General features: G+C 42.7%; 1 protein-coding gene across 1 annotated transcript in view; it reads right to left on the bottom strand.

Moving 5' to 3' along the window:
• Window positions 1–516: 516 nt before the first annotated feature.
• LNP1 (leukemia NUP98 fusion partner 1) overlaps window positions 517–25,799 on the bottom strand; it is a 65,853-nt gene continuing 40,570 nt past the window's right edge. The window contains exons 2-3 of the mRNA XM_040421781.1: window positions 8,098–8,358; window positions 517–1,308 (exon numbers count right to left, since the gene is read on the bottom strand). Coding sequence (XP_040277715.1) covers window positions 1,162–1,308; window positions 8,098–8,358 — 408 coding nt within the window. The 3' untranslated portion in view covers window positions 517–1,161. The remainder of the gene's footprint in view (window positions 1,309–8,097; window positions 8,359–25,799) is intronic.

Genomic DNA, 25,799 nt, shown 5'->3' with positions numbered 1-25,799 from the left:
GCATCATAATGTTCAGTGATGAGCCACAGCTTCTGTAGTCAGTGGAGGCCTCGGCCCCCACACTGATGACAACTTCAGACTTGTCTCTATTACATTTCACAGTTTTACAGAACGAAGGTGAACACTTTTGTGGAACACTTTTTAGGCACTAAAGGATCTTGTACTGAAGAAGTGCGGTCAACACCTGTATGCAAAACTTATCAGGCTGGCAACTACAGTAATGGGGAAAAAAAATGTTGAGAAGACAAGAGGCTAGAATCAGTTCAAATAATGTATACACACTGAAGGTGTTAAAAGGGTTGTTCACCTCATTGATCCCCTGAAGATACATCCCAGGACCTCCAATGGTTTCTGCTTCCTGGTCACTCCTGACACAGGGAGTGGGTCCTCTCAGCCAATCACTGGCTGAGGGAGCAGGAAGTAGAGACTGGCGGGCTACCTGGAGAGCATTGGAATGGAAGCAATGGGGACATCGGAAAGCTCAGTATTTTATTTTTTAAAGGTGTTGTTTTTTTAATTTTTTAAGTTGCACTCCAGTCAGCTATATCTTTGGAAAAATCCATACTCATCTGCGCCCCTGCCCATCACTCTGTTTTAGCACTCTAGCTCATTTAACTGGTCTTCTGGTCCCCGTTCTGTAAACTTTCGTATGTCACGTGTGCCGTTGCACCAATAACTGTCTTCAGTGTCGATGTGTCCCCAAGGGGTACATCACTGTTAGGTCACGTGCTGCTTCAGGACATGTCACCACTGAGGCCAGTCATTGCTGCAGAAGCACAGATGGCCTTGTCTACATGGGGACAAGAAGACCAGTTCAGGGAGCCAAAATAGAGAAACGAGCAGCAGGTAAGTATAGATCTTTCCACATGTATAGCTGCCTGGCTGGTCAACCACTTTAAGCCATTCTGACCTCTAATGTGTGGCTGCGGCATCCAGAACTTTATGTCTATGTGGGGCAAAACCTGAGCACAGACCAATCTAAATATATACATTAAATAGTACCGGACCTTAGATTAAAAGAAGAAAACTGATGGCTAAGGGTGGGCATTCATGTTGATCTTTGCGGCACATTACATTACAGTAATTGTACAATCTGTGTAATAGATTCATTTTAGAGACGCATGATCCCATTGACTGTATAATATCCCAGAGGGCTAGGCTCTAAGAAGTGCTGTCAGTTTTTTTTTCTTTGAAAAAAAAGAATGTTTTTTCTTTACGGGATTGGTGGGAAACTTGGAAGGGATGGGCGGCATCATCCCCTACCTTCTCTCTGCAGGACGAATTCCTCCTCGGGATTGAATGCTCTCCCTAGAAACAAACACATCATGAAATTTCAGTAGATAGATAAGTATATCAGAAAGTTCAAAGCCTGAAATCCCCCTATTTGGGTGAAATTTTTCATCTCATCCTAGTTTTGTCTGATATTCTGATATTTATGGAAAAGGGAAGCTCTGAGGTGATGCTAAACTTGGGATACATACAGCATCAGACTGGGGTACTTAGGGCCCCCCAGTAAAATTCATTCTCGGGGGCCCACTATAAAGCTACATGCAAATACCACCTGATCACATAGCAGCAGGCAGCAATAAGATGGTCAATATTATTGATTATGGGGTCCGTGCAACAACTTTGAGAAGACAGGGCCCTGGCTGGCCTGCCTCTGTACCGAGAAGTCATCTCAGCTACCTAATGCATCTGTAATTACCCAGAGTGGCATTACCACTCCTACGCCCTGCTTCTATCTGTGTGTGCTAATATAATTTCATCTTGTGTATTTATTTTAGGTCCACTATAATGTGCATTCCTATTTCTAATGTAACTGTTATGTTCAAGTGTAATATGCCTGGTTCACCAGCAGGTGACAGCAAACCAGGCAGAGCTGTACTTAGCTAGAATGGAACCTTCCATTCCATTCTGACCCCCTCTGTGGAGGAGTGGGCGAGCCCCACTTCCTGCAGGAAGGGTGGGGGTGAGAGTTAGTGAGTTCCAGCTTACCCCCTGCCAAGGGAGGGTGTGCTGGGCACAACTCTGCTGGACGTGCCCAAGCTAAACCAAGCCAAGCCAGCGAGAGCACCCTCAGCTCTGTTGGTCATGGAGGCCACAGCTTAAACCTTCAGAAGCCAGGCGCATAGTTCCCTGGCATAACTTAAGAGTCAGACTACAGAGAGAAAGTGCAGCAGACAGAAGAAGCAGAGTTATACAGTCAGCCTGTCAGTACAGCAGAGCCAGAGAGAAACAGATGTAGCAGAGCAGTTTGACTGCCAGTTTCATACTAAAGACTGCTGGGTCCAAGATAAAGCTTGAAGATTGTTTCTGATGAACATTTATTCAAGTAAAGCTGCTGTTCAACTTCATCTCAAGGTCTGGACTCAAGTTATTTCTTCCAATCCCTCAATTATTCCCCCTATTTGTTTGCTTCTGAGCCAAAGCCTGGGGTCCAGCCGTATCCAGGTAGGAGCACCGTGACACTCACTTAACGTAAAGGGAAATTTTAGGCCACCCTATGCCACTCGGCCATTCCTACACCTGGGTACCCCATCCCTCTAATAGGGCTCCAGGGGGCGGCCCGTTGCACATCTATACTAATATAGTGGATAGTCTTTTACATCATTTACCCAGTTTTCATATGGATATAGGCTGGTTGAGATGCTGTGCATGGGGGCCCACCTGTTCCCTGTGGGCCAGTACAAGCCTGGATACATATTGTACATGCTTTTTTACCTTAAAGGGGTTGTCTCACTTCAGCAAGTGGCATTTATCATGTAGAGAAAGTTAATACAAGGCACTTACTAATGTATTGTGATTGTCCATATTGCCTCCTTTGCTGGCTGAATTCATTTCTCCATCAAGTTATACACTGCTCGTTTCCATGGTTATGACTACCATGCAATACATCAGCGGTGGTCATGCTTGCACACTATAGGAAAAAACGTCGACCTCTAAGGTGACCGGGACCATGGGAGCACACATAGGCTGGTGCTTTTCTTATAGTATGCAAGAATGGCCACCGCTGATAGATTTTAGGGTGGTAGTAACCATGCAAACGAGCAGTGTATAATGTGATGGAAAAATTTATCCAGCCAGCAAAGGAGGCAATATGGACAATCACACTACATTAGTAAGTGCCTTGCATTAACTTTCTCTACATAATAATTGCTATTTGCTGAAGTGACAAAACCCCTTTACACAGGATTTAATTGGCCACACAAAATATCTGTTGCATTTCTCTCGGAATTTACTGCAAATTTTGTTGTGGATTTGTAATACCCCAGAGTGGTATTATCATTCCTACACCCTGCTGCTGTCTCTAATGGGCTAACCATAATGTCATATGTGTATTTATTCTATGTCCTCTTACACTGTGCATTAATTGTTCTGCTATGTAACTGTCATTTGTTGTATTACATGCAATATGCCTGGTTCACCAGCAGGTGGCAGCGTATATCACAGAGAAATCTTTAGATAGAATGGAACTTACCATTCTAATCTCTCCCTTTTGGGCAGAAGTGGGCCAGTTCCATTTCCTACCAAGGGAGGGGCTGCAAGAAGTTTTCAAGCAGTCGCAGTCTAGTCTAGAGTTGGAAGGAATCTCCCTGACTCCTTACAGATTACCCAACAGAGTGTTGTGAAGGAGTCAATAGCCAATGGCACCCCACTCCAAAGGTACCTGAACAGCCCTAAAGTCCAGTGACCAGACTAAAGCCGAGTTTATCACAGCAGAGAGATAAAGCAGAATATTTAAGTTTGCCTGCCAGTTTATGCCAAAACCTGCTGGAGCCAAGAGAAACACCACTTCTTGTACGAATGCAAGTTGATTCAAGTAAAGCTGTTGAACTTTATAAAAGTCTGGACTTGACTATTTCTCCACCTCCACCATTACTCTCCCCTTTATTGCTTCGGAGCCTAACCTTGGGGAACGACGATATGCAGGTAGGAGCACCGTGACACACACAGAAAACTATTGAGGCCACGCCACACGACTTGGCATTGCGATAAACCTCGGACACAATCGGCCCTGGGGGGTGGCACATTGCAGATTTGTCACGGATTTCTCTCTATGATGGTGCAATACTCCAGAAGGACTACTGCAGCTAATTATTATGATAAAAGTTAATGCAATGTTATTAAGTGAAATGTTCTGATTTATTGTGTTATATTTTTCCTTAATACCAATGTATAGGCAACCGAATGGTTAAAATATTGGCAGACTGTTTAGGTTACCAGGGAAATGGACTTGGTCTGCCCCCTGGTTAGTGAGGAGACTAGTCTGAGCAGAGCAACGGAGAAGACATATGTGTGAAAGCTCCTGCTATCCAGGCCCAAGGTTAGAGAACCTTAGTCTCTCAGACCTTATCTGCCAAAGGAGCAACTCTACTACCAAGGTACCCCTGCGGGAGAGAGATAACAAGAACTTAATTGCATGCCAGTGGGAGCCAGGAAGTACTACAACTACCATCATTGTTGCTGCCTATAATCTGCTATTGGGAGAGGATTACACTGTGATATACACAGTCGAGTCACATTATTGTGACCACTTCCTACTTTTGATCTTGGCAGGGTGTAGTTCATGAAGGAAGTCATGTGTGGTGGCCTGGCTTGGTGGGTATATAAGGTGTGCGATTGGCTGTCTGCACACATATCTCTTGCTGCTGTCGTGATCACCTGCCGACCATGCATCTGTCATCCTGCCTTGCACCCAGCCAAACTGTTCATCATCAAGGGCACCCCAACTTCCACCAGGCAGGTTCCCCAACACAAGGTTGTGCCCCGAAGAAAAAAAGGGTGCGCCCATTTAGTCACTGCACAGCCCAGGGAGCAATGGGGTGGAGCAAGCTATCGTAAACTGTAAATACTACTACCACCATCATCGCCACTACTGCTCCTTGCATCCTAGCCTCCTCTTCGGGTCGCTGCAATTGCATAGGATTAAATCTGCTGTGAAAATTTGCAACATTAAGGCCCCTTTCACACGGGCGAGAGTTCCGTGCAGGTGCAATGCGTGAGGTGAATGCATTGCACCCGCGATGAATCCGGACCTATTCACTTCAATGGGCTGTGCAGATGAGCGGTGATTTTCACGCATCACTTGTGCGTTGCGTGAAAATCGCAGCGTGTTCTATATTCTGCGTTTTTCATGCAACGCAGGCCCTATAGAAATGAATGGGTCTGTGTGAAAATCGCAAGCATCCGCAGGCAAGTGCGGATGCAGTGCGATTTTCACACATGGTTGCTAGGAGATGATAGGGATGAAAGCAACCCCGGACCCCATTAAAGTGTATTCACTGTATTATTTTCCCTTATAACATGGTTATAAGTGAAAATAATAGCATTCTTAATACAGAATGCTTACTAAAATGTGGATTGACGGGTTAAAAAATAGAAAAAATTAACTCACCTTATCCAATTGATCACGCAGCTGGCATCGTCTTCTTGCTTCTTCTTTCAGGACCTGCAATTGCGCTCACCACGTGGTGAGCGCGGTGATGTCAGCGCAGGTCCTGGATATCTTCATTTAGCAGGAACTGTGCTGACGTCACCGCGCTCACCACGTGGTGAGCGCAATTACATCAAAGGTCCTTTAGAAGGTCCTGAAAGAAGAAGCAAGAAGATGATGCCAGCTGCACGATCAATTGGATGAGGTAAGTTAGGCCTCTTTCACACGAGCAAGTTTTCCGCGCGGGTACAATGCGTGAGGTGAACGGATTGCACCCGCCCTGAATCCGGACCTATTTATTTCTATGGGGCTGTGCACATGAGCTGTGATTTTCACGCATCACTTGTGCGTTGCATGAAAATCGCAGCAAGCTCTATATTGTGCGTTTTTCACGCAACGCAGGCACGATAGAAGTGAATGGGGCTGCATGAAAATCACAAGCATCCACAAACAAGTGCGTATGCGGTGCGATTTTCAAATCCGGAACGGCCGTGTGAAAGAGGCCTAATAGACTTCTGATTTAAATGTGCAGCGCAGGTCAATATCAGCACAGATATTTTTTCGCTAGCATATGGATCAGATTGTGTAACAACTCATTCATACTGCTGTAAATGCTGAGGGTTTTTATGCAGTTGTGGTGCAAAGGTTAGCACTATATCCGTCACGTAACAGGCCGACAACCCACTTCTTCTTTCAGTTAATAGCCAAACAATGACTCCCTCTAGGCCAGAAGATATGTGTCCAGGCACAAGCCACCACAATGGCAACTCTATGAACAGTACATAAGTCACATGCAGCACATAGACCAGAGTAGCAGAGACCAAGGAGTGAGAAGAAGTTTAAAGGAGCACTGCATGGGAACTGTTAATGGGGTATTGTATGGCACTATGTTATAAGGGTATTGTGTGACAATATGTGAATATTCTATTTACTATACCAATATAGAAACTCAAGCACTCCAGTAAATATAGTGATATCAAGATATATTTTTTATTTTTGGTTGGTTTTCTCTGCAGGCAACTCAAAGTGACAGTGTGACGTTTCGGTCTGTTACGACCTTTTTCAAACACAAGTTGCCAATGAAGAATTAATGATGAACAAGGAAAATTTATTGGGCTGGTAGGCATGTGTATCCACACCATGAAGGACGTATCGCCGATAGAATCCAGCTTCCTCAGGGAATCTACCGGCGATATGCGTGGGCTGTCACTTTCTTGACCCAGGACCACCTTGGAAGTCCTTTCATGCTTACTAAGTTCAGGTATTCGTTTTTTTTATGCCACATCATTATTTATCAAAAACCTATTGTGGATTTGTTAGCATATGTTTGGTGTAAATTGTCCGATGCTGCTATTTTGGACTACATACATTTTGCCCATATTTGTGGTTTTTGGTGGAAGCTGGGTAGGTGTCTGGTCTCATTTTGTACCAGCACTTGTCATATTGTATACAATTTTAATCATGTTTGTGTGTCTTTTGTAGCCTAATAAAATTTGTATACTGATTTTATATTTAGTGGATGTGCATTTTCTTGGAGTTTCTCTTGGGCCATGCGACCAGGTTTTGTTAACATAATTACCGACTCCATCACAACTGCAGCAGCTGGGGATTGGTTAGGTGGGTCTAAGTTCCTTTATTTTTTTTTACAGCATGTGGAGCCCCTGGAACAATTAAAAAATGTTTTACAGCATATGGAGCCCCTGGTCCAAATTGCATCAAATAATGAAGTTATGGTCTAATATACAGGTAGAAACCGTACAGATAGTTTAGTAAGGAGCAATTTTGTAAATTTATTAATGCACAATTAAGCATAAATTCCCCAGGTCAAAAAGAGGGACATTTAAGGATGAAAGAGGGACAGAGGGACTTTGGTCAAAAAGAGGGACTGTCCCTCCAAAAGAGGGACACTTAGGAGACTTGCATAGCACTCAGGGGCGTAACTACCATAGTGGCAGACCATGGGACTGCTATGGGGCCCAGGGCAAGAGGGGGCCCGTCTTAGTTGGGATTATCTCCTATTCATTTGGGGGTGAAAACTTTGTCAGGCTCTACCCTCTAAAGGAACAACTTTTAGCAAATAAGGACCCAAGGGTCACTAAAAGGGGTTTAGGCAGAAACCCTTCTGTCCTGTGGGGGGGGGGGGGGGGGGGGCTGGTTTGATCCTTGCTATGGGGCCCTTACTTCTCTATGTATAGCACTAGTAGATTAGTTCTCTACCCTTAGAGTAAAATGCACTAGTGTCATTAGAACAAGTTCCAAAAACAAACTCATGAAATCCTACTCATATCAAGGAAAACCTAGATCATTCACAGAGATTTCATGATCTTTGTTGTACTAGTACAGAGAGAAATATACTTTGGTGTATGCCAGACTTACTGGACTTCCTGTATAGATGGTTATTTCTGCTGCCAACCCACTTGATATGGAAGTCACATTAAAGTCCTGAAGAAGGCTGATTTTGTCTGGGAAAGTCCCAGCCAGTCTGCCAGCTCCAAGTTAGGGTAGAGGCTATATATCTGGGCACTGCATGACATAGCTGGGCACTGTGTGATGATGGGCACTGTGACATCCAAGCAGTATAGTGCTGTATGGGACTTGGAGAGTCGATTAAACAGGAGGTCATGACTGGAAGCAATCTAATACATCAGATCATAAGGACTTACTAGAGAGGTGGAGCGCTTGGTCCGGAAGCGCAGCTGCTTTTCAAATGATTCAGAGAATTCTTGTATAGAATTTGATCGCTTTTTCTGTCCCTTGCTCTCAGGCACTGAGGAATCAACTGAGAATAATTTGCTTAATTTGGAGTGGTTGTTGCTTTTGATGTCTTTATCCCCATGAGGGTCTTTGCATCCCTTCAAATATACAGGAGACGGTACTTTGGAAGAAGAGTGGAACCTGGCCACATGCATGGCAGAGAGCTGGGCCTGGAGAAAGAGAATGAAATTTCAGTAACCATAAAATAATGTAAATAAAGAGTATCATCCCTGTAGTAATCAATGTAGACACAAAGCTGCATCAAAAATGATAAAAAAGAAATAAAAAAAACACTGACAAATTTAAAAGTTTAGGAACACCAGGAAAACTTAATGTCATTGAGCTGAGATTGACTAGTGGTGCTTGGTCAAGGATCTCACAACCAAGATGGTGCCCCCTTTTTGGGGGTTCTGCAGCAGGGTTTATGATGAGGCAGGATCACAAATACTGGGAGGCATCTCCCCTTGCTGCAATACAGGCTGGCACTCATGGTTACAGTCATACAAAGGCTGGATGTCCTCCAGTGGTATGTTATTCCAAGCTCTTTCTACTTGGACCCGTAGTTTAGCCAAGGTGGTTGCTGGTTGCTGTGCATAGGAGATCCGTCGCCCCATCCGGTCATCAGAGTTCACAGGAGGGCTTGACAGCACCTACTGCCATCATGGATAGTGCAGAGACACACAGAACCAACACTAGGTGTCATGGTGTGGGGCGCCATTGCTCCCCCCCCCCCCACTCACAGAGCCCCTGGCAGACTGTTTCTTTGCACAATGCCCCCATCTGTTGCTAATGTCCCCTCCCCCAGAAATTGGACCCTTTGTGTCCCACTACCCTTCTAACACTGTATTGCCACATCATGTCTTCCCTACTCCTCTGCACTGCTTCTGTAGCCTGTGCGACTTTCTGTTCCCCTGTCCCTACTTCCCCCATAGAATCCTGCTAAGTAGTGTCTCCCCCTTGCCCCTATCCTCCCATAGAGCTCTGCCATGTAGTGCTAACCCTTACAGGATGCCCTGTCTGCTAAGAGACTTTTGTTTCTAGGTAAAATGCATTAAAGATACTATGGACTGACTTACTGCAGAATTTACACTAGACTATGGACTGACTGACTGCAGCATTTACACTAGACTATGGACTGACTGACTGCAGCATTTACACTAGACCATGGATTGACTGCAGCATTTACACTAGACCATGGACTGACTTCAGCATTTATACTAGACCATGGACTAACTGCAGCATTTACACTAGACCATGGACTGGCTGACTGCAGCATTTACACTAGACTATGTACTGACAGACTGCAGCATTCACACTAGACCATGGACTGACTGACTGCAGCATTTGCAATAAACTATAGACTGACTGCAGCATTTACACTAGACTATGTACTAACCACAGTATTTGCATTACACTATGGACTGACCGCAGCATTTACACTACACTATAGACTGACTGACCACAGCATTTACACTAGACTATGGACTGACTGCAGCATTTACACTAGACTATGGACTGACTCACCACAGCATTTACACTAGACTACGGACTGACCTCAGCATTTACACTAGACTATGTACTGACCGCAGTATTTGCATTACACTATGGACTGACCACAGCATTTACACTAAACTATAGACTGACTGCCTGCAGCATTTACACTAGACAATGTACTGACCATAGTATTTGCATTACACTATGTACTGACTGCAGCATTTACACTACACTATGGACTGACCACAGCATTTACACTAGACTATGGACTGACTGCAGAATTTACACTAGACTATGGACTGACTGAACACAGCATTTACACTAGACTATGTACTGACCGTAGTATTTGCATTACACTATGGACTGACCACAGCATTTACATTATACTATGTACTAACTTACTACAGCATTTACACTAGACTATGGACTGACCGCAGCATTTACACTAGACTATGGACTGACTGCAGCATTTGCACGAGACTATAGACTGACTCACCACAGCATTTACACTAGACTATGGACTGACCTCAGTATTTACAGTAAACTATGTACTGACCGCAGTATTTGCATTACACTATAAACTGACCACAGCATTTACATTATACTATGTACTGACTTACCGCAGCATTTACACTAGACTATGGACTGACCGACCACAGCGTTAAGGGTACGAACACACAGCGCGGCTGTAATTCATTCAGGTCGCGGTCACCTGGGGTCAAGAACCTTGCAGCCAAATAGGCCACAGATGCCTTTTATTTAACTAAAGAAGAGCGCATTGTATAGCCGGTCATCATTGTTAATGGCCATGTGGCACCTTCAATACCACGCATCCATTAACAATAAAGGCTGACTATAAAATACAGTCTTCATTAGTTAAACAAAAGGCAGCTGCAGCCTAACTGGATTGTATACAAAAATCATAGAGCCCCATAGCAAAATGTAGACTAGCCACCTCCAAAATGAATGCCAGTTTTTTGTTTTTTAAATATATTTTATTACATTTTCAAATAAACATATGGTACATTCAAGATAGCCAATGAGTTAAATGACAAATGTTTTAATACAACATTCCAGATACAGATAAACCATAACTCCAACCCTCAATAATAATCCCCAGTGTGTCCCCTTTATACTAATAATCCCCATTGTGTCCCCTTTATAGTAATAATGCCCACTCTACCCCCTTCATAGTAATAATTCCCATTGTGCCCACTCCACAGTAATAATGCCCATTGTGCCCCCTTAATAGTAGTAATGCTCACTGTGCTAGTAATGCTCTCTGTGCCCCCTCCATAGTAGAAATCCCCATTGTGTCCCCTTCACAGTAATAATGTCCACTGTGCACCCTTCACAGTAATAATGCCCTCTGTGCCCCATTCATTGTAGTAATGCCCTCTGGCTCTGTGCCCTCTCCATAGTAGAAATGCCCATTGTGCCCCCTTCACATTAGTAATGCCCTGTGTGTCCCCTCCATAGTAGTAATGCCCTCTGTGCCCCCTCCATAGTAATAAAGTCCTCTGTGCCCCCTCCATAGTAGTAATGCCCTCTGTGCCCCCTCATAGTAATAAACTCCTCTGTGCCACCTCCATAGTAATAAACTCCTCTGTGCCCCCTCCACAGTAATAAAGTCCTCTGTGCCCCCTTCACTGTAATAAAGCCCTCTGTGCCTCCTCTGTATTAAAAAAAAACTACTTATCTTGTCCCACTCCTGAAGCTTACATACCTCTCTTCCCTGCAGTCACAGATCGCTCTGCAGCACTGTGTAGGCGCTGCTTATGCAGATTTCTGGGCTTCAGGCCCGCCCACAAAGGCTGGCAGAGCGATCTGTGCCTGTAGGCTGAATGGTGGAGCGGGGAGAAGTCTTCCTGCTTCAACATTCTGTCTGCCGCTGGCCTGAAGGAGGGGAGGAGTGCTGGGAGCTGAGCGATGAGTGACAGGACCCAGCTTCCAGTGCCCCAGCAATGAGCACTTCCATCTGTATTGCTTCTGGCAGCCCCCTGAGAGCTGGAAACTGGAGCGGACTGCCCCCCCTTAGTACGGCACTGGCTATGGAGATTGTGGTGTGCTTGGGTAAAATCATGTCATCAAAATCATTTGGAGAGAATTCCAAAGTATTGTCTATCTTCCCTTCAGGAATCCTAGGAGTTGGTGGTAAGCTAGGTAATGTTTTTTGTCCAGTTTATACAGAGTGCATACGTCTGCAAAGGAGTAGTATTGTGATTTTTGCATTTCCTATAAATCTCTTAATGATTTAATGCCATTTATCTGCCACTTCAAGAACTGTTTATTCAAGAATCCTGCCAGGGAATTCCGGGTGTCTCCATGGGGAGAGAAAGGGTAAACGATACAGTTTTCTGGCAGCTTTCCAAGATGCCACTGTGTCCTTAAGGCTAGTTTCACACTAGCGGCAGGGGAGTCCGGCAGGCTGTTCCGGCAGGTGAACAGCCTGTCGGATCCGTCCTGCCACTAGTTCACGTGTGCCCCCGGACTGCTGCTCCGTCCCCATTGACTATAATGGGGGCGGAGTTCCGGCGACAGCGCTGTAGCGCATGGCGAGAGGCAGCCAGACTAAAAGTACGACATGCAGTACTGCCGAAACAGCCTCCCCTGCCGCTAATGTGACAGTACCCTTAGTAATACACTTTTTTTTAGATGTGTGGGAAAGGCTGAATATTTAGTGTGTAGTAGTGCATTAAGACTCCATGGCTGTATCAGTTGTGCCTCTAAGGTGAAATTGGAGAATTGGGATGGCCCCTTGATCCAGTGTATGCCATGTCTTAGCAAGCTGGCTACATTGTTGTAGCTGGCCAGCTAAGACCTGTCCTAGGTTGCTAATATAGCTAATATGTTTATACAGCTAGACCTGCCAATAACCTTAATACAGTTCCTATGTTTGTGTGTTAAAGACAAGGACAGAGTTATTTACAGTGACTTCATGTTTGGATGTCATATAACTGTTATATATTGTGTTCACAGACGCAGAAAAGATAATATGCCTTTAAGATTCATTATATGGATGTGAGGTGAGCTCAATGACACAGCAGAAACAACAGAAAGCATAGAGGTAAACTGTGGAGGCTGGGCAGGAGTCTAGACCAATCACAGCCAGCCTCACACACAGCAGGAGTTTTGACCAATCACAGCCAGCCTCACACACAGCCTGTGTGGGAAACTCCCCTAGCAGGAGCTGCTAGAAATCATTATTCACCAGAGAGAGAAGCTGAACAGACATTCACTCCACTAAGAGCTGTGTTTTATGGAAGCAGAAAAGCCAAAATAGGTATTTAAAACAGTTATATAATGTGCCTACTGTTAATATAGTGAACTGTATACTGAACCAGTTGTATGTGTGTTAACTTACAGTTCCACCAATTGCAAACTACAAATACCATACAAACAATTGCAACCATTCAAATTCCATATTGCAATCCAAATTGCATACAACCATACCAGATCATACTCACCCAATCTGCAAATAGTTACTGCTAACTGCATATTTCAAATTGCGACCAAATTCAGCAAGTGAACTATTAGTTAGACCTCAGCTATACCTCTCAGAGAGATAATAAAGTGCTTAAATAACTTAAAGTGAGAGTACAGATACTCAAGAGAGAAATATATCCACCATTTTATGTTGAATGACAAGATTGAACAGTTGAACCACCATCTTATGCATACCGCCATTTTATGAATCTTTATGCAACACGTGTTTTGTACATGGACTATCTGCTGCGGAGGCGGCAGTGTTATATATGTAGAAAAGTTGAAGTTAATGAAGAAGTTATTTCAAGCATTTGGTATGCTCTTTAAACCTACTATTTCCATAGAACGGCGCGAGAGGAATTACAGAGTAATAGACAGTCTGGTTAGACGAAACGTCAGAGAGATCAAAATTCTTCTCATGCCACAGCGCAAAAGGCACTTCATAGTGCTGCGCCTGCCACAGAGAAACTATTTACCCTCAGAGGGTGAAGTGATAGCGCTCCTCAACTTGCACAGTAAAGAGCGCATTAGAGCAGCGGAGCGCCAGCATATACCGCCACGCAGCAACTGCTCCCTGAGTGAGAAAACAAAGACACCTCAGCGGAGCTACCATAGAGGCCATAAAACATGTGCATTAGTCAAACTGCAGCCAACTCTTAAAGTGGCAGAACGGCAAAGGCAAAATAGTCAGAGAAAGAGCGCCAACCCTCCTGCAATCCCTAGAGAGAGAAAGAGATGCATGGTGGGAGGACAAAGTCCAGAGCTAGTGCCCGCACCTCTATCCACAGAGAGACCATGTACTGCAGCCAGCTAGTTTCCCGCCACTAAGTCCAAGGTCTGCAGCAGCGTATCCAAGCCAGTGCATCACAAGTTAGCACAAAGAATCACAAGTCAGCACAGAATATTGCAAGCAGTGTATCCAAGCCAGTGCATTGCAAGTCAGCACAAAGAATTGCAAGTCAGCACAGAACATCGCAAGCAGCATATCCAAGCCAGCGCATCGCAAGCATTGCAAGTCTGCACAGAGCATCGCAAGTCTGCACAGAGCATCGCCAGTCAGCGCAGAGCATCGCATCATATTAAGAAAAGGCACATATCCTTTAAGACTGACATTTGTTCCTGCTCTTCTGAATAAGCTTTCCTTTTATTACTTATCGATGCATATAGGCTTTGGCATAAAGAGAATTTTTTTTGTGTTCAGAAATAAGAGACTTTAAAGTAAAAACAAAGGACAGTTTGTAATATATGGATTTTAAAGTATTTAAAGTGAAAGTCATTTATTTCTGCATTTGTCAGTATTGCATTTAAAGTGAAAGGCATCTTATTATTTGTATTGATTGTAATAGCAAGTAAAATGTCTGAGCCTAGTATTACCATGCCACTGTTAGAGGATACAAAGATAGAGTAGAAGTTGAAGAGCAAGGGAACCTGTCTAAAGTAGAAGAGTCTGATGCAGCATTAGTCTTGCCTCAAATAAATATAGCCCAAACAGATGAACTAAGACGTTGATCACGTGCCAGGAAACCGACCTCAAAGATGCTGGAAAATTTCGAGCAAGAAGCAGCATTAAAAGAGAAAAAGTTTGCCCGGATGTATGATAGGTGGAAATCATACATTATAGACTTTCGTAGAAAGCTAAAGCAAGAAAGTATAAAAAGGAACTTGAGTGATATGGTAGAGATAGTAGAAGAATCTGAATCAGAGCTTATGGCAGCATATGTCAACCTGCGGTCGTTTATGACACCTTCCCAGGATATTGTAAGAAACATGGACACATGTACTGCAGTCACTTAAGATTTAGTAAAGCTCATGAGAGAACTTTCATCTGCAGCTAATTATGATGAAGTTAAAGCAAGAAGTAGAATGAATGAGCTTTTTATCTCAAGTGTGACTTCCTTCGCTAGCAGAAGTGCCACCCATATATCAGAGTCCTCAAATACTTTAACCAAAAGAAAGGAATTAGCTGAACTACTTGCTGTCAAGGGAGCAGAAATTTAAATGGAAGCTGCCATCGAGGCACAACGCTGTCAAATGGAAGCACAGCGCCATCAAATGGAAGCTGAAATGGATGTACAACGCCATCAGATGGAAGCTGAAATGGAGGCACAGCGCCATCAAATGGAAGCTGAAATGGAAGCACAGCCCCAACAGATGAAAAGTATGGAAAGGCAGAAAGAAGTTAAGATCATAGAAGGAGGAGGATATGAGTCCGGGTAGTCATAGGTTCAAATCTGTACTAAGTGAAGAAAAAGACTACTATTTTCCCTCTCCTTCCTCCTTCTCCTCACTCCAGCTACTCCATCTACTCAACACACACTCCCTCCTAGTAGGCCTGACCTGTGGTATATATATCCTAGTGCTATCCCCATCTAGTGGTGAATGTGGTGTAGTGCACCCTAGGAGCCTGTTAACAGAGATTTGAGAAGCAAAAATATAAAACTCAGCATAACATGTAATGCAAAATACAATACAACAATTTGGCAGTGCCCACGTTCACTAGTGTGACAGCAATGCCATTCCACATGTTCAAGGTCTAGAAGTACTGGACGACTATCTGGAAAACCACAGGATGCTAGCCAAGCTACCTGAAGAAGTGGCTTCTAGATGGAATCGCTATGTGACTGAACAGTTAGATCTAGGCAAGAACTTCCTAAGTTTTAAAGAGTTCTCTGAGTTCGTCAATAAGGAAGCACAGATAGAATGTAATCCAGTAACATCATCTTACGTCTTAAAATCCTTAGACGAAAGGCCTGCAAGAGAGATAACACGTGCAAGAGCAACTAGCTTTGCAACCAACGCAGCAGCTAAAGGTCCAGATACCTACAAGAGCAAGTTCGAAGTCACCACTGGGATCAGTAGAGAGACAGAACCGACAAATCTTCAGACTACCTTCAAATGTATGTTCTGTAGAGAGAACCACTCCATACACAAGTGCCAACAATTGAAGGAGAAGTCCCCAGAAGAAAAGAAAAAATTTGTACTGGATAACCAACTGTATTTCGGCTGTCTAAGAAAAGGCCATGTTACTAAGGAATGTAAGAAAAAAGCCACATGCAGCATTTGCAAAGGACGCCATCCTACACCACTACATGAAGAACGTCCAAAGAAAGATAAATCCTCAATACCTATAGATATTGAGGAAGGAAAGAAAGTATCGGTATTCTCTTGTAGAGTGAGGGAATGAGAAAGCAACGGCATATCAATGGTTGTACCTGTGTGCATTTCAAATCCTAAAAGGAGGAACAATAAGGTATATGCCTATGTGCTACTGAATGCCCAGAGTGATGCCACCTTCATTGACCAAGAAATCTGAAAAAAATTACAAGTGGCTACAGAACCAGTGAATCTCAAACTCGCCACAATGATGGGGAGAGACACATTAGTGAACAGTCAAAGGGTCAAAGGACTGAGAGTTAGAGGACTTCATTCAAACTTCACATTAGATCTACCTCCAGCTTATACAAAAGACAATATATCTCTAAGATCAAGATCACATACCTACCTGTGAAACAGCCAATGAATGGGAGCACATATTTGTCATATCTCATGAAATGTTCCCGCTGAAGGAGTTTGGTGTTGGACTGTTGAGAGGTTACGATTGCCCCGAAGCCTTGGTACCACGAAAGGTAATCACAGGAGGAAAGGGTGAACCCTATGCTGTTAAAACTGATCTAGGATGGGGTGTTGTTGGAGGAAAACAGCAGATCGCAAACTCAGGACAGGTGATAGGATTGTGTCATCGAATATCTGTCCAAGAGTTACCAACTGTAAGTCCAGCAAAAGTAATCAAGATACTTGAATCTGACTTTGCAGACATAAGTTCTAAAGAAAAGAGTGTATCCCAAGAAGACATAAAGTTCATAAACACTTTAGAGGAAAGTATTCAGCTGAATCAACAAGGTCATCTTGAAATGCCCTTACCTTTTAGAGAACGACCTCGTCTGCCAAATAACAGAAATCTTGCCCTAGCAAGATTGGAATGTTTGAAGAAAAAGATGGGAAGAGATCACAAATTCAAGCAGGATTATTTGAAAATAATGGAAGACATCCTCAAAGAAGGACATGCAGAGAAAGTTAATAACCAATCTAAAGAAGGAAAAGTTTGGTACATCCCACATCAAGGTGTGTACCACTCAAAGAAACCAGATAAGATTAGAGTAGTATATGATTGCTCAGCAAAGTACAATGGTGTTGCATTGAACGATCATCTACTAAAAGGACCAGATTTTACAAACAGTACTCTGCCTGGAGTACTTTGTAGATTCAGAAAGTATCCCGTAGCGGTCATGTGTGACATTGAAAAGATGTTCCACCAGTTTCATATGAAATATGAAGATAGAGACTTCCTGAGGTTTCTATGGTGGGAGGACGGAGATACAGATACAGAGCCAGCAGAATACAGAATGAAAGTACACTTGTTTGGAGAAGCATCATCTCCAGGTTGCGCCAATTATGGTATGAAGTACCTGGCTAATCAAAATGAAAAGGATTGCCCTTATGATGGTCTCATAGGTCTAGAGTCTACAGAATCTGCAATCAAACTAGTGAAAGAAAGCCAAGAGTTATGCGCAAGAGGAAACCTGTGCCTTCACAAATTCATCTCAAACAACAGAGAGGTACTGGAATCCATCAGTGACTCTAAACATGCAGCAACAATGAAGAATGTAGATCTCAATTATGATCATCTTCCAGTTCAGAAAGTACTTGGATTGGGATGGATTGTAGAGAACGACAAGTTCTTCTTTGAAGTATCTATTGAAGAGAAAGTTGCAACTAGACGAACCATTCTTTCCGCAGTGGCTTCTATATTTGATCCATTGGGATTCTTGGCCCCAGTAATCCTTAGAGCAAAAGAAATACTGCAAGAATTATGCAGACAGAAGTTAGGATGGGATGAGCCCATACCTGAAAATTTGAAGCCAAGGTGGGAGAGTTGGATAAGAGACTTGCAAAACTTGAGAGAAGTTCGGATACCCAGATGTTTTGTACCTCATGATTTCGGAAAGTACAAGAAAATAGAACTTCATCATTTTTCAGATGCCAGTAGTTATGGTTATGGTCAGTGCTCCTACATCAGAGTAATAGGAGAAGAAAAGATACACTGTGCCCTGGTTATGGGGAAGGCCAGAGTTGCACCTACCAGTATTCAGACAATACTAAGACTTGAACTGACAGCAGCTGTTTTAGCATCACTAAGCAAGTTTCTGAGAGAAGAATTGGAATTGAAAATAGATGAAGAATATTTTTGGACAGACTCACAAGTTGTCCTTGTTCATAAACAACGAAGCTTCCATATCTTTGTTGCCAACAGGGTTGAGAAAATTCGGGAAATAACAAATCCGGAACATTGGCATCACATTGACACAAAGCATAACCCAGCAGATCATGCTTCAAGAGGCCTGAATGTAACAGAATAAAAAAATTCTAACTGGTTCACCGGTCCAGAGTTCCTTTGTGAAAAGAAAATCACACCCAGTAAAGATTACACAGAATTGTCTATGGGTGTTCCAGAAGTAAAAGTTGTACAAACATTGAGCACTGCTGCCAAGTGTCAAGATGAAATACTTGAAAGACTAGCCAGATGTTCAAAATGGAATCCAGTCATAAACGTAGTAGCTCAAATTCAACATTTGGCAAAGGGAATCAGAAAGAAGGAATTGTTGAATGTAGAAGAAAGAATGAAAGCTGAAGAAACAGTCATAAGACTCATTCAACAGAGATTCTACAGTGAAGAGTTAAAGAGACTTAGGCTGGTTTCACACGGGCGTTGCGGGAAAAGATGTGGGTGCGTTGCAGGAACATGCGCGATTTTTCCACGCGAGTGCAAAGCATTGTAATACGTTTTGCACGCGCGTGAAAAAAACGGCAGGTGTTGTGTAGATTGTATTATTTTCCCATATAACATGGTTATGAGGGAAAATAATAGCATTCTTAATACAGAATGCATAGTACAATAGGGCTGGAGGGGTTAAAAAATTTTTTAAAAAAATTTAACTCACCTTAATCCACTTGTTCGCGCAGCCTGGCTTCTCTTCTGTCTTCATCTGTGAGGAAAAGGACCTGTAGTATCGTCACTGCGCTCATCACATGGTCCATAACATGATCCATCACCATGGTGATGGATCATGTGACTTACCATGTGATGATGAGCGCAGTGAAGCCACCACAGGTCCTTTTCCTACTGCACAGCAAAGGTGAAGACAGAAGAGAAGCCGGGCTGCGAGAACAAGTGGATTAAGGTGAGTTAAATTATTTTTTTATTTTTTTAACCCCTCCAGCCCTATTGTACTATGCATTCTGTTTTAAGAATGCTATTATTTTCCCTTATAACCATGTTATAAGGGAAAATAATAATGATCGGGTCCCCATCCCGATCTTCTCCTAGTAACCGTGCGTGAAAATCGCACCGCATCCTCACTTGCTTGCGGATGCTTGCGATTTTCACGCAGCCCCATTCACTTCTATGGGGCCTGCATTGCGTGAAAAACGCAAAAAAATAGAGCATGCTGCGATTTTCACGGAACGCACAAGTGATGCGTGAAAATCACCGCTCATGTGCACAGCCCCATAGAAGTGAATGGGTCCGGATTTAGTGCAGGTGCAATGCGTTCACCTCATGCATTGCACCCGCGTGTAAATCTCGCCAGTGTGAAAGAGGCCTTAGTCAAGAACCTAAAAGGCTTCCAAACAACCACCCATTGTACAAGCTTAATCTTGTTCTGCAGGATGGTATACTGAAGGTGGGAGGGAGACTGGAAAATGCATCGTTACCTAGCAGAGTGAAGCATCCAGCAATTCTACCCAAAAACTCTACATTCACAAGATTGATTATTGATCACTACCACAACATATCCTTGCATCAAGGAAGAAGCTTTACCCAAAGCTGTTTGAGAGAAGGTGGCTACTGGATTGTGAAAGGAAGCAAAGTTATAGCAAAGTAAATAAGTAAATGTGTAGTCTGCAGAAAGGCACGTAGACCTACCGAAGAGCAAAGAATGGTAGATTTACCGGCAGATCGTGTAAACCCATCACAACCATTTCTTTATAGCGGAATGGATTGTTTTGGCCCATTCATCACCAAGCAAAACCGCAAGCAGTACAAGAGATATGGACAAATATTTACATGTCTGAGTTCCAGAGCAATTCACCTGGAAATGTTAGAAGATAATTCAACTGACGCATTCATCAGCGCCTTACGATGTTTCATAGCCATTAGAGGTACCGTTAGAGAGCTAAGATCTGACCAAGGATCTAATTTTGTCGAAGCAAAGAATGAAAAAAGCTCTAAAAGAGATTGATAAAGAAAAAGTGACTGGGTATTTGCTAGAGAAACAGTGTGATTTTCACATGAATGCTCCACATACAAGCCATACAGGAGGAGTTTGGGAAAGACAAATCAGAACTGTAAGAAATGTGTTAAAGAGGACCTTTCACCGATTATTACACTATGAACTAACTATACAGACATGTAGAGCGGCGCCCGGGGATCTCACTGCACTTACTATTATCCCCGGGCGCCGCTCCGTTCTCTTGCTATGCTACCTGGTATCTCCGCTCACTAAGTTATAGTAGGCGGAGATTCCAGTCACTAAGTTATGGTAGGCGGAATCTGCCCTTGTTCTGCTCTAGCGCTGGCCAATCGCAGCGCAGAGCTCACAGCCTGGGAGGTTATTTTCTCCCAGGCTGTGAGCTCTGCAATGCGATTGGCCAGCGCTACAGAAGAACAAGGGCAGACTCCGCCTACCATAACTTAGTGAACGGAGATACCGGAGGACATAGCTGGAGAACGGAGCGGCGCCCAGGGATAATAGTAAGTGCAGTGAGATCCCTGGGCGCCGCTCTACATGTCTGTATAGTTAGTTCATAGTGTAATAATCGGTGAAAGGTCCTCTTTAACACATTTCTTACAGTTCTGATTTGTCTTTCCCAAACTCCTCCTGTATGGCTTGCATGTGGAGCATTCATGTGAAAAATCACACTGTTTCTCTAGCAAATACCTGTCCTAGGTTGCTAGTGTAGCTTATATGTGTATACAGTTAAACCTGCTAATAACCTTAATACAGTGCCTGTGTTTATGTGTTAAAGACAAAAGCAGTGATATCATATTTTGGATGTCATATAACTGTTATATTTTGTGTTCACAGAAGAAGATAAAGATAATATGCCTTTAAGATTCATTTCGTTATGTAAGGTAAGCTCAGTGACACAGCAGAAACAACAGAAAGTATAGTGTTAATCTGTTGTTGCTGGGTAGAAGTCTAGACCAATCACAGCCAGCTTCTCACACAGCAAGAGTTTTCACCTATCATAGCCAGCCTCACAGACAGCCTGTCTGGGAATTCCCCCAGCTTCTGCTGCTAGAATCATTATTCACCAGAGACAGGAGCTGAAGAAACATTCACTCCAATGAAAGCTGAGTTTTATGGGAACAGAGGCCAATATAGGTATTTAAAACAGTTATATAATGTTCATATTGTTAGTATTGTGATTAGAACTGTATACTAAACTAGATATATATGTGTTTACTTACAGTTCCACCAATTGCTAATACAATTGCTGACACAATTGCAAAGTACAAATTCAAATTGCCAGATACAAATTGCAAGTTTCAATTGCAACCATACCAGATCATACTCAACCAATCTGCAAATAGACACTGCTAACTGCATACTGCAAGTAAACTATTAGTTAGACCTCAGATATACCTCTCAGAGAGATCATAAAGTGCTTAAATAACTTAAAGTGAGAGTACAGATACTCAAGAGAGAAATATATCCACCATTTTATGTTGAATGACAAGATTGAACAGTTGAACCACCATCTTATGCATACCACCATTTTGTGATATCTTTTCAACACGTGTTATGTACATGGACTATCTGCTGCGGAGGCGGCAGTATTATATATAAAAGAAAAGATGAAGTTAATAAAGAAGTTATTTGAAGCATTTGGTTTGCTCTTTAAACCTACTGTTTCCATAGAATGGCGCTAGAGGAATTACAGAGTAATAGACAGTCTGGTTAGACTAAAAGTCAGAGATATCAAAACTCTTCTAATGCCACAGCGCAAAAGGCACTTCATAGTGCTGTGCCTGCCACAGGGTGAATGTTCTTTCTGTGGCAGCAGAGATCTTCATCACAGCGGCTCGGGGATATTAATGTCCAGGCTGTCTCGCGCTTCTTCGATGGAAGTGTAGGTTGTTGTGGTTCCATCCGCGTGGAAAAATTTCAACAGCGCTAGGTATAGGAGAGAAAATCTGATATGCCTTTCATTCAACTCCGAACATGTGATGGAGAATTCCTGCCTTCGTCTTTGCACCTTCGCTGAGTAGTCTCTGAAAATCAGGAGTCTTTGGCCGTTGATCTTCACCTCTGATTGTTTTTGTTTGTAAGATCACAGAATCGCTGTTTTATCTGTAAAGTCCAGGTACTTCACTATTACTGGCCTGGGGCGCCTAGCCAGTGCGCTTGAAACCTTCAAGTTATGATCTTTCCTGGCTCGTAGATCAGGTCTTGGTCTATGCGCCATTTGAACTTTACAACTGTTTGGTATCCCAGGCACCGCTGGTATATCACACTCACATATGTGTAGAAGATCTTGGGCAGGAATCGATTCTGGGATGCCAATGATCCGCAGGTTGTTCCTGCAAGATCGATTCTCAAGGTCATCTACCTTGTCTTTCAATAGTCTATTATACCGCAGCACTGAGTCTAGGTGAGTTTTCATTATGTGGCAGGAGCCTTCCAGTATCTGGACTCTGTGCTCGACTCCATCGAGTCTGACAATATGTTCAGCGGTGGTGGCTTGGAGCGTTTGCAGCGTCGACCCCACCGTAGTATTTTGTAGAAGCAGGAATATTGCAGCCCTCAATCCGTATTTGGTGGAAGCAGGTATATCAAATCCCTTAATCAGTATTTTGTGGAAGCAGGTATATCGTAGGCCCCAATTAATATTTGCTGGAAACAAGTATATCAAACACCTTAATCAGTATTTTGTGGAAGCAGGCATATCGCAGCCCTCAATCAGTATTTTGTGGAAGCAGGTATATCAAACCCCTTAATCAGTATTTTGTGGAAGCAGGTATCTCGCAGGCCTCAATCAATATTTGGTGGAAGCAGGTATATCAATCCCCTTAATCAGCATTTTGTGGAAGTAGGTATATTGCAGGCCTCAATCAATATTTGGTGAAAACAGGTATATCAAACCCCTTAATCAGTATTTTGTGGAAGATATATTGCAGCCCTCAATCAGTGTTTTGTGGAAGCAGGTATATCAAACCCCTTAATCAATATTTTGTGGAAGCAGGTATATCGCAGCCCTCAATCAATATTTGGTGGAAACAGGTATATCAAACCCCTTAATCAGTATTTTGTGGAAGCAGGTATATCGCAGTCCTCAATAAACATTTGGTGGAAGCAGGTATATCAATCTCCTTAATCAGAAATTTGTGGAAGCAGGTATATCGCAGCCCTCAATCAATATTTGGTGGAAACAGGTATATCAAACTCCTTAATCAGTATTTTGTGGAAGCAGGTATATCGCAGCCCTCAATCAGTATTTTGCGGAAGCAGGAATATCAAACCCCTTAATCAGTATTTTGTGGAAGCAGGTATATCGCAGGTCTCAATCAATATTTGCTGGAAACAGGTATATTGAACCCCTTAATCAGTATTTTGTGGAAGTAGGTATATCGAAGCCCTCAATCAATATTTTTTGGAATCAGGTATATCAATCCCCTAAATCTGTATTTTGAGGAAGTAGGTATATCGCAGCCCTTAATCAATATTTTGGGGAAACAGGTATATCAAACCCCTTAATCAGTATTTTGTGGAAGCAGGTATATCTCAGGCCTCAATCAATATTTGGTGGAAACAGGTATATAAAACCCCTTAATCAGTAATTTGTGGAAGCAGGTATATCGCAGGCGTCAATCAATATTTGGTGGAAGCAGGTATATCAAACTTTTTCATCAACATTTTTTGGAAGCAGGTATATCGCAGCCCTCAATCAGAATTTTGTGGAAGCACGTATATCAAACCCCTTAATCAGTATTTTGTGGAAGCAGGTATCTCGCAGGCCTCAATCAATATTTGGTGGAAGCAGGTAAATCAATCCCCTTAATCAGTCTTTTGTGGAAGCAGATATATTGCAGCCCTTAATCAGTATTTTGTGGAAGCAGGTATATCGCAGCCCTCAATCAGTATTTTGTGGAAGCAGGAATATCAAACCCCTTAATCAGTATTTTGTGGAAGCAGGTATATCGTAGGCCTTAATCAATATTTGTTGGAAACAGGTATATCGAACCCCTTTATCAGTATTTTGTGGAAGCAGGTATATCGCAGCCCTCAATCAGTATTTTGTGGAAGCAAGAATATCAAACCCCTTAATCAGTATTTTGTGGAAGCAGGTATATCGAAACCCTCAACCAATATTTTTTGGAAGCAGATGTATCAAACCCCTTAATCAGTATTTTGTGGAAGCAGGTATATCGCAGGCCTCAATCAATATTTTTTGAAATCAGGTATATCAATCCCCTAAATCAGTATTTTGTGGAAGCAGGTATATCGCAGCCCTCAATCAATATTTAGTGGAAACAGGTATATCAAACCCCTTAATCAGTATTTTGTGGAAGCAGGTATATCGCAGGCCTCAATCAATATTTGGTGGAAACAGGTATATCAAATTCCTTAATCAGTATTTTGTGGAAGCAGGTATATCATAGGCCTCAATCAATATTTGGTGGAAACAGGTATATCAAACCCCTTAATCAGTATTTTGTGGAAGCAGGTATATCGCAGGCCTCAATCAATATTTGGTGGAAGCAGGTATATCAAACTCTTTAATCAGTATTTTTTGGAAGCAGATATATTGCAGCCCTCAATCAGTGTTTTGTGGAAGCAGGTATATAGCAGGCCTCAATCAATATTTGGTGGAAACAGGTGTATAGAACCTCCTAATCAGTATTTTGTGGAAGCAGGTATATCGCAGGCCTCAATCAATATTTGGTGGAAACAGGTGTATAGAACCCTTTAATCAGTATTTTGTGGAAGCAGGTATATCGCAGTCCTCAATCAATATTTGGTGAAATCATGTATATCAATCCCCTAAATCAGTATTTTGTGGAAGTAGGTATATCGCAGCCCTTAATCAATATTTGGTGGAAACAGGTATATCAAACCCCTTAATCAGTATTTTGTGGAAGCAGGTATATCGCAGGCGTCAATCAATATTTGGTGGAAGCAGGTATATCAAACTCCTTAATCTGTATTTTGTGGAAGCAGGTATATCGCATGCCTCAATCAATATTTGGTGGAAACAGGTATATCAAACCCCTTAATCAGTATTTTGTGGAAGCAGGTATATGATAGGCTTTAATCATTATTTGGTGGAAGCAGGTATATCAATCCCCTTAATCAGCATTTTGTGGAAGCAGGTATATCGCAGCCCTCAATCAATATTTGGTGGAAACAGGTATATCAAACTTCTTAATCAGTATTTTGTGGAAGCAGGAATATCAAACCTCTTAATCAGTATTTTGTAGAAGCAGGTATATCGCAGGCCTCAATCAATATTTGCTGGAAACAGGTATATCGAACCCCTTAATCAGTATTTTGTGGAAGCATGTATATCG

Source organism: Bufo bufo, chromosome 3 (genome assembly GCF_905171765.1).
Source record: "Bufo bufo chromosome 3, aBufBuf1.1, whole genome shotgun sequence".
Lineage (NCBI taxonomy): Eukaryota > Metazoa > Chordata > Amphibia > Anura > Bufonidae > Bufo > Bufo bufo.
This window is presented reverse-complemented; position numbering and strand designations above follow the sequence as displayed.